Source organism: Camelus ferus, chromosome 3, assembly GCF_009834535.1.
Source record: "Camelus ferus isolate YT-003-E chromosome 3, BCGSAC_Cfer_1.0, whole genome shotgun sequence".
Classification (NCBI taxonomy): Eukaryota; Metazoa; Chordata; class Mammalia; order Artiodactyla; family Camelidae; genus Camelus; species Camelus ferus.
In genome coordinates this window covers 76,756,731-76,768,893 of record NC_045698.1, presented here as the reverse complement: position 1 = coordinate 76,768,893, position 12,163 = coordinate 76,756,731, and the positions used below count along the sequence as shown (strand labels likewise).

Genomic DNA, 12,163 nt, shown 5'->3' with positions numbered 1-12,163 from the left:
CTACACATATTCCTCGCAAGTTTCTGTGAATATAAATGAATAAAATCTTACAAGTCTTTTCCTATTTTAGCTGTATCTCTCCAGGTTGGATTTTCTACCTATCCTCCTGAGACATGATGGGATTTGACTACTTTTAGGCTTCAAGATAAAGATAAAGATGAATGGAGTAGCAGTGGGGCATGAAAGCATCTGGTACCCTCTACCTGGAATCAGATTGCTACTGACTCTCCAAGCAAGGTAGGACCGACCTTATCAGACAGGGAGGGGGGCTACTTCTGCGGGAGGGCAGGCTCGGTGGAGTTTGTAGGGTCTAGGTGTTCTGATTCATTTCAATCTACCCAATGTCACCATTTCATCTTTTTCTATCAATGCTTAACCTTTAAGCTAAGAGATCTGATGTGGCTATGAATTCAACTTACACTGGAATTCTGCAACCTGCAGTGTCTGACTCTTGGCTACATTAGCCCTGTGGCTGTAAGAGATGGGAGAGTCTTTTAGGGCAGTCACAGAAGGTTCCTGATTCTCCCATCAAGACCCGAGATAAAAACTTTAAACGATGAGATTGGCGTTTTTTCCCTTATGCAATTCAACATGGCTTAAACACAGATATGTCATAACTTACATAGTCTAGATGCTTATTAATGATTTTTCAACTTTTCCAATAAATTCCTAACTCAGGCCCAGATTGAAGTGACAAGAAAGTCTATAAGGCCCCAGAATTGCACCTGACTAGCATGACAGTCCTCTACCCCCCGGACATGCTAGGGCTGTTAGAGTTCATCCAAAGCACTTGGCCCCTACTGCACTGGGTCTTCCATAGCATCTCAGGACCTGAGCGCAAACCGACTTCCTGGAGTGGTGGGGGCTGGGGAGATGCTTTAGCCACCCGAGCTCAGAGGACAAGAGCCCGTCTTACTGGCCCACAGGCCTGCGTGTCTTCCAGCCTTGCAGGGAGTCCCCTCCTCAAGGAGGGGAGAGCTCATTTCCATAATGAAAACTGGCAGAATTTAATGTAACATCTGTCCAGATGCAATCTTCCTTTAAATAAAAGGCACCAATATATGTTTATGCTCAGGAAGCTCACTGTATTTTAACATGAAGGAGTTTGGCCATTACATTCAATTTAAACATCCTGAAATTCAGTTTTCCAGGTGATGTGTTATGCATTTTTTTCACAGCTCACTGAGCCCATTTGCCTTGCCTTCTCAAGTGTTTAAAAGGGCAGCATGTCTTAATGGAAATGACAAATTTGCCAATGTATGCCGTCAGCCCCCTCTGAGCCTGCTTATAATCATTTCTTTGGGCTGAAAATTCTTCTCTGCTCATGCATTTCTAACCTACAATCATTCTGAAGACCAGGATACAATTTAAAAGCCTTGAGGTTCTCAGCTGGAAAATACAATTTATCGTGTGGCTCCAGTTCAGGGCAGATTTTCCCCACAACTTTGCCCTGAAACAGAGGCCCATCGGTACCCTCATCAAGTAGCCCCAGCACCACTGCAGCTCTCAGAGTTGGAACAAAATGCATGCAAAGTTTCTTCTAACCCAGGACTTCCAGAGGGAGAGTTTAAAGAAGCTGCCTCTAAAACTGTTTTAATTGTGCCTTGTACAAACATTCAGAGAACAAAGTACTCTTTCGCCATAAAAGTAGATGCCAGCCATTTGCTTTCCCCAGGGCTATTCCCTGAGCACAGGCAGGAAGATAAAAGTTCTCATCCTTGGCTTAGTAAGTCCTTGAAAGCAAACCCCTCTTCTGAACAGCAAGGCAGACACACCAACTGAGTGCTGTGTGCGGAAGACTCAGGGGCCAACTGGTTGATAAGCAAGGAAGGCAGAATCCCCACCAATCACTTTTAGGGGAAGAAAATTAAATAGAGGCAGAGATATGATGGGTTCTAACTTCACCCCTACTCTCTGCTAAGTCTAACTTCAAAGTAGCCGCTTAACATTTTTCAGCCTCAGCTTTTTCTCCAGTCAAGTGATAGATCAAATCTTGTTCCTCCCTTAGGAGTTTGTAAGAGGCTATGTCAATGTTGTAAGTCAACTTGAGGTGAGCTCAAAATATTAGATTATCTAGAAGTGTATGGAATGTTGGGTTAAAAGCCACATTCATAAATCTCTCAAGATCCCCAAGGGAGGCAGAGTTTTCGTACAACCAGAGCAGAGATGCTGAATAAAAGGGGTGGTGGGGATGCGGATTTCTAAGACAGAGGGAGAAGGGCTCTATACAGAACTTGTAAATAATGCATCTCACTCAACTCCCCCTGATCAATCAGTGAGGGATTACAACTCCCACCCTGTCTACCTTTGTGGGTTATCCTGAGGATCAAGGTCAGAACAGAATAATGGAGGGGAGAGCACATGGGTAACAAAGAGAAAATATTTATCAACTGTAAAAACCTTAGTTACAAATAAAACATTGTTCCAATTCATAGGGGCACCTTCAAGCCCAAGACCCAAGTGACTGCCCAGAGGGGCAGAGAGAGCCTGGACTCGGAGCCGAGTGACTACCTGATGGTGGTGCCCTGCAGTCGGTCTATCTTCTTGTTGAGCTCCGCAATGATGCTGTGGAGTTCCGTGATGCGTTCCTCGTACCGAAGTGTCGTTCGCTCCTGGACGTCCTCATGTTCTCTCATGAGGTGGGACTGCTCACACTGGGGTCAAGAGGACAAGACAGGAATGGCAGTGAGTGGACACACTTACAGGTGAGTGATTCTAGTTTTAAGGCCTCAAATACACAACCACATGTTGCGTACACTCCCAATAAACACATACCTGCTCATTATTATGTAAATGAGATTAAATGCACAGTGACTGGTGGGGGGTTGAGGAGGGAGAGACACATACCTGCTCATGGGCCACGCATCCCAGAAGACACAGCAACAGCTGAACTTTACAAAGCCCCTGGTGGAAGTCGAGTCTTCACCTTCCTAGCTCTCATTTGCTCTTTGGGGAAAGGTCCCTCTCCCACTGCATGTGGTCTTAGTAGCTCTATCCAAGTCTCCTGCTTTTCCCCAGCCAAAAAGTGGGCAAGTGGCCCAAGGTGGACACATCAGATACCTCCCTTTTGGAATCTGAGTCCTGACTGAATGAACTTAAGCTTGCATGGTGTCAATTCTCATGACTGAGGGTCCTGATGAGACTGTCACTTAGTTCCTTCCCACCACCTCCATCCCCAGAGCTTCCTTCCCAGGATCCTTTATGGTTGCTTAGTTTTCCTTTTATCAATTCAATCCTTTTTTTGCTGAAGTTTGCTGGGGTATGTTTCACCCACTTTGCAACCTAATAATCCTAAGTTGTATGACACCAGTTCTTACCTGTCTGGTTATCTCCAGACATAATGCTTTCCAGTATCCTTTCCCACCAGACTGTAAACTCCGGGAAGGCAGGGCCTGGGTGTTCTCATGACTTAGCCCCAGCCCCTGGCACGTGGCCTGGTTCACTGTGGGTGATCTGGAGGTGCGATGGGATGAATAAACTGCAATGTATCACACTGTCAAGAAGGTGGCTTTGCAGAGACAATGACAAAAGAAGGCGAGGAGCTTCCCTTGCTTAGCATTTGATGCACTAGGAAACAGCAGATGCTATAAAAACATCTTTGGAGCTCGAGTTTAAATTCTAGGGAACCTGTTCATCTCTCTCATTTCTCTCCCTCCTCAACCCCCCACCAGTCACCATGCATTTCATCTCATTTACATAATAATAAAACACCAGTCAGAGATAGAACAAGGAGTCTAGCTTGTCCCTGTCTACTGTGTTCAGCCCTGATTAATTTCCTGTCCAGCAGAGGAATTTTAATTTCATTTTCAGCAAGGTTTTCCTAATGCCAAGAGCCATATGTACTGGCCAGCTTTGCACTTTCAGGGCTGGTGGCAGGTGGGCAAGGGTAAGACTTCTCACCCACCACCTCCAATGTCCTCCCCCCTCCCTAAATCTGCCAGGCTTCCAACTGTGTAACCCAGAAGCTGTTGGGCAGGGACAAAAAGCCTTCAAAAATAAACAGAAAGCTACACTCAGCTCAACTCAATACTGAAACAGAAGTACTCAGCAAAGTCTGATGAATGTGTTGGTATAAATCATGGCAGGGACCACACCTGTGAACAAGAACTTGATGAATATGAATGCAGAAACTTCCTCGGTGCTGCTCAGAGCTCCAGAAATAAGACTGGAGGCACTAAGGCTGAGGAACCTGTATTATGGTCCTTGGTGAGATGGTTACTTTCAGACAAACAATGATGTAAACTTCTGTTCTTAGTGACAACATGAAACATCAAATAACCTCCACTCCAGGTCCAACACACAGGCAATAAGTGGAACCAGAGGCAAGGATGAAGGATGAGGGAAAGGCACATCTACACAGAAGTTTTCCTAAACAGAACAAAACCGTTAACAGGACACAATTACTCTTTCCATGAAGTTATGCCTTTTCAGCCACAAAATGACAGTGTCTCATACACAGTATCTGCCAGGTAAGTGGAAGAGCTTCATATTTCCTTGGAATATACCAACAGCAGAATACTGTTCCTCTCCATCCTTGCAGAAGATCTATGAGCTTTGGTTACTGGTCTTTATTCCTATCTTCAAACTGTGTATGTGAGTGTGTGTGTGCATGTCCACACACGCACCCGTGTGTGTGCTGTATGCTGTTATCTATACGTGCGTGTGTGGCCGATACTCTCATGAAGGCCACCAGTTCCAGACCTCACAATGATCACGAGATAATGCCCGGTCTGACCTGGATCTCATCAATGTCACGACTAATTGGCCATCTTGCTGGTTCTTGCTTTGGGTTTCTTCCCCCACATTTGGTTCTCTAGGGCAATCAACTACTGTGAAATGCTTCCCCTTACAAACTCCACGAGCTCTCACTCTCCCTTCAATTCTCCACTTACTCCTCCTCCTTCAGTGTTTACAGGTCAACAGGCCACCACCACCACCAAGGCTGACAAGAAACTGCAAAATCCACTTAAAAATTAAGGTGCACCAGGTTTACGCAAGGAAAAGGCATAGGATCAACTGCTAACCACAAGACAGTTCTGGGCCTCGCTGCTGACTGTGAGGAGCTGTCTAGGAGGTGAGCTCCTGGGACTGGCTGGTGCCCGGATAAGGAGAGCAGAGCACCACAGTGGGTGTGGTACCGCCCTCACCCCTGCTTCCAACAGCAAAGTCTTCCCAGAGGCTATGCGTAGGAACGAGACACAACAGGAAGCCTGATGATTCAGTCAGACAGAATAGTGCGTGTAGCTGAAAGGAGAAACAAGATTCGTAATGTCTGTTTGGAACTTGGGGGTTCATCTGGAAGTAGCAACAAGAACATCTTGGAGGAAAAAATTTCTCAAAGGCAAAGCGATCTGGGTTACATTCCTAGATTTTTCCCTACGTATGTTTTTTTCCCCAAATGGTAGAAATGCCTCTATAATTTAATACTTTCTCTAAATATAAGAGATGTGTCTTGATTTCCCAAACCATCTAAGAGACTGTGCGAGGTACCATAGGAAGGGTCCCCGTGACATGACACCCACCTTAAAGGGCAATGTGGCTGCAGCTTCCAAGTGACATCTCTGCTGGTGAGTAAGAAACATGGACAAAAATGGGGGTGGGGAGAAGAAGTGATGGTAGAACGGTATCCCGGAGAAAAGAGAATACAGGAAAATAATCAAAACTCCTAGCCTCCAGAGAAATGAATGACTAAGAAGACATAACCCAAGGGTCATCTGCGAAAAGCAACATCCCCTTGAGGTACCTCACTAAACAGGCTTCACCCATTCTGCACACGCTCGCTGCACCTTGCCAAAGATGTGTGCACTTGCCAAAGCACGGCTCTCCAAGCTCGGTGAAAACCCCTTGAGCTTTTCCAAGCTGTGATGCAGGGAAAAGTGGAGCAACTCCCACAGGGCAGCAGTGCAGGAGGAAGCAAGTCATTACCTGCAGGAGCCCAGAGAACTCAACAAAACACCCTTGTGAAACAGCGCCCTTAACTTACACGAGACCACACCCAGGAACCTGGCACTTTAGTGCAGGAGAAGTGGAAGATGAGTGGGTGGCATCCAGGGCAGGCAGAGCCATTCTGTGCACGATCAGTGCCTTCCTGCCCTGCCGACCTCCCACACAAGCAGGACTGGCCTGTGAAAGGGAGACCCAACTCTATCATCTCGCTGCAGTATCGCTACTGACCTGTGCCTCTCACCACCCGAGTCTCCGAGGGCATTTTTTAACTCAGGAGGTTGTGTGATTTCAAGTATTCTGTTTCACAAGGACACAGGCTGGGCCAAGCTGTATACTGACGTCCATGGAAGAGTCATCTCTGGGCAGGTATCTCAGTAAAGCCTCACCGAAGAAGGTAATATAATAACGACAACTCAACAGGAAAAGAAGAGTATTTCTCCTATTACTACTTAATGCTTGCACAAATTGTTCAATTCTAAGTAACCAGTTAAAGTACATTATAGACGTTTTTAAAGAATGATAAAACAGCATCCATTTTCTTACAATTCATGAACACAATCTGTTTTCAAACAGTGTTCATTTTTCTCCAGTATTTTTTTACATAAGTGGGACACTGCCAGGACCACAGTGTGGGGTGCACATTACAGAAGCCCCAGCACCCCCGCGGCAGCCAGCAGGGGTGTTCACCAAGATTCTGGTGCACCTCCATCCATGGACATGGTGGGACTATATTTCTCCTCCCCCTTGAAGCTAGATAAGGCCATGTGACTTGTTTTGTCCAATGAGATATGAATGAATATACACCATTTCTGCCTGGAAGCCTTTAAGAGCTCCTGTGGGGTTTCCCACATCCCCTTCCCCTGGCCGTGGCTGTTGGCAACATTCTACATGGGAGAGGCTATTGGCTTGGGAGGCTGGGTGAGGACAGAACAACAGAATTACCTGCCAGCCCCAGGGAGCTTCTAGCAAGGAGCAAAAAAATAAACTTTTGATACTTTAAGCCATTGAAAATGTGGGGTTATTTGTTATCCTGCACATCCTAACGATACAGCTGTTTTATCGATGAAGACAGAGTAAGTGTACAGTAACAGATTTATCTGTTATAATCCAGATAACAAACAGAATGCTCTGGTAACCTTCTGGTTCCTGTTCATGCCATCAAGGGGCCGAGGCGCTCCCTTCTACTCCCTCCCAGCCCTGCTTACCTCCTTCTTACCGTTTACCTAAATATCTCAAGTGGCAGCAGAGTGATCCCTACCCTGAATCACCTCTGGTGAACCCCGGGAAACATGAACATTGTGCCGGACAACACCAGAGGAGAGCCAGGACACCCCAATAGCTCTCTCCTCAAACCCCTGGGAGCACCAAAATAGAAACATAGACACAAGGGGATACAAAGCAGGGAATTCTAAGTCCCTCCAGCTCCCACCAACCCAGCTTTAGCTGTCGATGTCAAGCATTCAGCAACAAACTTCTAAACAGAATGCAATGGCGGCTTCTTCCAGCAAAACTCACAAATGAGGGAGTCTTTTCTACTCCTTACTGTGGCAAACTATCTCATACAACTTTGGCTGAACAAAATAACAAATGGTCTCAAACAACACGCTACTGCTTTTTTCCCCTATTATTACAGAGAATTGTATCCAGGGTTCTCCAATCCACATCCCATCTTTGATCCAACAGTACAGCGAAGCCAGAAAGCCTAAGGCTGCAGAACCTTGCCGGCCATGACTTTCTGGAGGTCAGCATCATTAGGAGCTTAGATTCTCCTGCTGCTACAGACTTCCAGTTTGAAAGGCAAAGCAAAAAAGACTGGGCTGAGATAGGATGGAATTTTTCCTTTTCCTGAATTTCATCTGGCACTGAATACATACCCTGAGCTTTTTCTCTAGGTTTCAGCTCTCCTAACATGACGATGATGAAACAAATTTAAAACCTATATAAATACTTGTGTCTACCCACATAAATCGGTGAAACTGCCTATATGCAAAAATGTTAAATAAAAGCAAGCAATATCATCGTTACAACCACCAAGAATAAAACCCTTTAGGCTCATCAGTGCAGTTGGTGCAATCCAGGGATAAAGCTGTGAGTCAGCCTTGACACAGACGGGCCAGAGAACTTGAGCTCTTGTTGGAAAAACCCTGTGCGACGTGGTGATGCAAAGGAGCTTTATGGTTTTGTTAATGTTCTTCACTGGGTTTTATCTTACTCCGCAGAGGCCACTGAGCCTTAATCATCACATTAGTCTCAGCTGTCAAACCTAAGAGTATTATAAACGCCATTCTGGAAAAATGCAATGCCATCAATAATTTGTTAACCCTCTCAGCCATCCTGGGAAGGGGGTCAGTACCACTCTCTCTTAAAATATGCTAAGAAGTAATGCTGCTTTCTCAGGGGCTCACTGGATTGATTGCAAGTAATACTACTCAGGCTATTTCTAACCTCATTCTAAGTCCTTGCCCAGGTTCTCCCGAGGGGTGGAATGGGGAATTGAGCCAGCTAAACAAAGAGGCCCAGCACAAATGGACATGCCATTGACAAAAGCAAACAGCTAGAGCAGTGTACCCAAGAATCTAAACAAATGGGAAAGGAATGGCGCTGGGGGAGGTCCTGGCAATAAGAAGGCATCCAAACTACATCATTCAGTATCTCATACAAAAGAAGGATGAAAGAAAACACTCCCTCCATTACATTTCATAAAACTATGTATGTTTCCAAGGGGTAGAAAATTCAGAACACTTGCTTTCTAAAGAGAAAGAGCTCAGAAACAGGTCTATTGTATTACTCACTGCTGACCTACTTCACAAGGGCTTAGAAGCTTATTTTGATATATCTCCTTCTGTAGTACTTAAAAAAAAATTTTTTTTGTGGGGAGGGTAATTAGGTTTATTTTTTTATTTATTTTTAATGCCGATACTGGGGACTGAACTCAGGACCTCGTGCATACTAAGCATGCACTCTACCACGGAGTTATACCCTCTCCCTCCTTCTAGTTACTTTTTAAGAATACAATTATTAAAATAATTATTGGTACTAAATAAGAAGAAAATACACTGAAAGCATTAAATCAGCACCATAGATCTTTGCCATTTCCCACCAGCTGGTTCCCCATGAGGCTGTTCTGTGTGGGTGCAAAGGCATGCACGTGTCTGAACACTTGTCTGACTTGGGAGGGTAGAGATATTTAAATCAAATTAACTTGTGCCCTATTCCCCACCCTCTTTGAGATCCTCTCTGGGCAGCCTGGGCAGCTTAAAAAAACAATTAAAAAACAGGATTAGTACAGCTATAGATTCCCACAAAACCTGGATTCAGACCCTGACTCTTTGTGTTTTCTAGCTACATAATCTCAGGCAAGATATTCAAATTCCCTAAACCTCAATTTCTTCATTTGTAGGATGGGACTGTTGATAGTAACTACATCAGAGGCCACTGTGAGAACTCGGTGAGATAAAGCATGTGGAATGCTTGTCCCACCGCCTGGCACAAAATAGAGCTAAAGAGGTATGGTGATTATCACTACTGGTACAAGCGAACAGTGGCGCTGTTAATCAAACCCCCCTGGAAGCTGTGATGGACAGGCTCTAAGGCGCCCACATGATCCCTGCATCTCCTTTGTGTGATACCATCTCACTGAGTCTGGGTGGGACATGTGACTGCCTTCAACTAATATAATGTGGAAAAGGTGATGGGATGTCACTCCCATCACTGCATTACATTATATAAGACTCTGTCTTGCCAGCAGATTCATTCTAGAATCTTCCCATTGCTGGCTTTCAGGAAGCAAGCTGCCACGAATCATACAACCACAAAGAAATTCCACAAACGATGTGAGTGAGCTTGGAGGTGAACTCTTTCCCAGTTGAGCGTTCAGATGAACACTCGGCTCTGCCAACACCTTGACAGCAAACTTGCAGAGGTTTGTTAAGCTATGCCTGTGCTCCTGATGCATAGAAACTGTGAGATAATAAATGTGTGTTGTTTTAACCAGTAAGTTCAGGGCAATTTGTTACGCAGCAATAGGAAACTAATACAGAAGTAATTTGCCTTCCCTATCATATTGGTAGTGGGCTCCTTTGCTCAGCTCTTCCCTTCCCATCAGTATTGTTAAACTTCCACTTCCGACCATGTATAATGAGACTTCTTTTACTCAAGTAGTACCAGTATCACCATAAATAATCACTCAACAGATGTTGAGCTCTCTTCCTTTCTAATGAACACAACAACCATTTATATTTTACATTTTAATCATAGCTCTGTAATATTTAGAGAGCTGGTAAAACTTAGCAAATCCATGGAGTACACATTTACACCCAAACTTGCTCTTCCATGATCTGGAGAGCCTCAAACACGAATCACTTACCACGGCACATAACATGGAGAGCATGGCTCAGACATTTCCCTGTTCTTAACTTTTCTCGCATAAATCTCATCTTTATAATAGGTACGAGCCTGGCGGCAAGCCTGACCTTTTTTTTTCTTTTTTTCATGTTCTTTCCCGGGTCCCAGTGTCTGAACTGGGAAGACATTTCCAGTGAAAGGAACAGAGAGTAATTTTAAAGTATATTTAATGTAAAGAATGCAAACAGGAGAGCCAACTAATGGTGCTCTGATGTAACCACTGGGTAATACCAGCCATCAAAACTATTACATGAGAATGCCTTTACCGTGAGGAAGTCAACAGGGAGCTGAATCAATCCTTGACACAGCAGACAGAAAGTTTCCCATTCACCTCTTATCACCCTCTGCCCAATCTGCTCTGTCTTTGTAAGCCTACGTTTTAATAAATACCTTCTTGGTCATCTTTTAAAACTAAGACTTGGGTCCCTGCCAGCTTCTAGTTAAAAGCATTCACAATTACTTCTTTCTTAAAAAAAAAAAAATCTCTCCAATAAGGACTATTAACATTTAGCTTTGTATCAACTTAACACCATTCTATTATTTTCTTTAATATAAAGACAATCATTTTCTTAAAGAACAAACTAAAGAAACAACAAAAAAGCATTTTAAGTTTTAATTCACTAGAGTCCACTTCTGAAACATTATAATGCTCTCTTTCCAGTTTTTTCTATCACATTTTCATTACTTTTATAATCAGAGGGAAAATATTTCAAGTAAAGTTTTCATCTAAGTAAAAAATGAAAAATTTTGTCTCTATAACATCCTATACAAGAAAAGAACATTGGTGTCCTCGTCTTGGCTCTGGTGTTAAGCTGTTCATTTGACCTTGAGTAAGCAAGTTAACCTCTCTAGGTTGCCTGTCAAATGTGGAAGTGGATGATCTCAAGTACAAAGGGTCTTTCCTCCCTACTCAAACAGTCTACAATGATGGGACATGAATTTTCAGAACTTTCCAAAGGTCATTCTAGACCGATGCCTGTGGTAGCCTGAATCTGAATCTCTGAATACCCACACAAAAACAGACAGAGAATCTACATAGCAAAACCCAATGCTTGGAGACAAGGTAGCCTCTTAAACCACAAAGTACAAGCAAGTAGGGGCAAACCAACAGCATCCACAAGTCCTGAATGGTTTCTGTGTGGGCGGAAGCACAGGGAAGCAACAAGGCTGATGGGCCTGAGAACTGGAAAACCCCAAAATAACCAGTAAGTCTTCACAGGAAAGTAGGGAGGGCCAATTGGAGAACAGTGGCTAAAACTGGAGGGGTTTTTCCTGGGCCAAGAGTGAGTGAGCAAGGGGTCCACAGTAAGATCTGAAGGGGCTAAAAGCAGCTAGTCCCTATGAAACTTCCAAGATGGTCCCAGGACTCCTTGCCAAGAGGAGAAGCTGCTGGTAGTAGGATCAAAATTGAACAGGACGGGGATCATAGAGACAAAGGCAAAGAACAGATCCAGGTAGAGGCAGATGGGGGGAACAGAGCCAGGAAGTGTCAGAAAGTAGGCTCCCATATTTGTGAATACATGAAAACAACACAAGACTAAGCTCTATGAACTTAAAAAAGCCACTTCAACTCTGTCTCCTAAAAGTTCAAAGAAATTAGTTTTCACGTAAAAATGAGAAACAGAAAAGTATTGAGGTCAAATTCCACATAAAGTCATAAGAAAGAAGAAAAGAGCAGAATAACATCCCCATAAATCATGAAAGCATACCACAAAATAGAACCTTCCCCACCCCACCCTCCAAAAAAAGCACAAAACAATAGACTACTATTTCAAAATAAGCTAAAAGACTTCAAGGAGATGAAATGACATAA

The 12,163-nt window shown here is 44.0% G+C and overlaps 1 protein-coding gene across 4 annotated transcripts in view; it reads right to left on the bottom strand.

Annotated features, from left to right (window-relative positions):
• MCC (MCC regulator of WNT signaling pathway) overlaps positions 1-12,163 on the bottom strand; it is a 371,860-nt gene that overhangs the window by 92,306 nt on the left and 267,391 nt on the right. For all 4 annotated transcript variants that reach the window (XM_006192560.2, XM_032476494.1, XM_032476495.1 and 1 more), the window contains one exon: positions 2,512-2,654. In XM_006192560.2, coding sequence (XP_006192622.2) covers positions 2,512-2,654 — 143 coding nt within the window. The remainder of the gene's footprint in view (positions 1-2,511; positions 2,655-12,163) is intronic.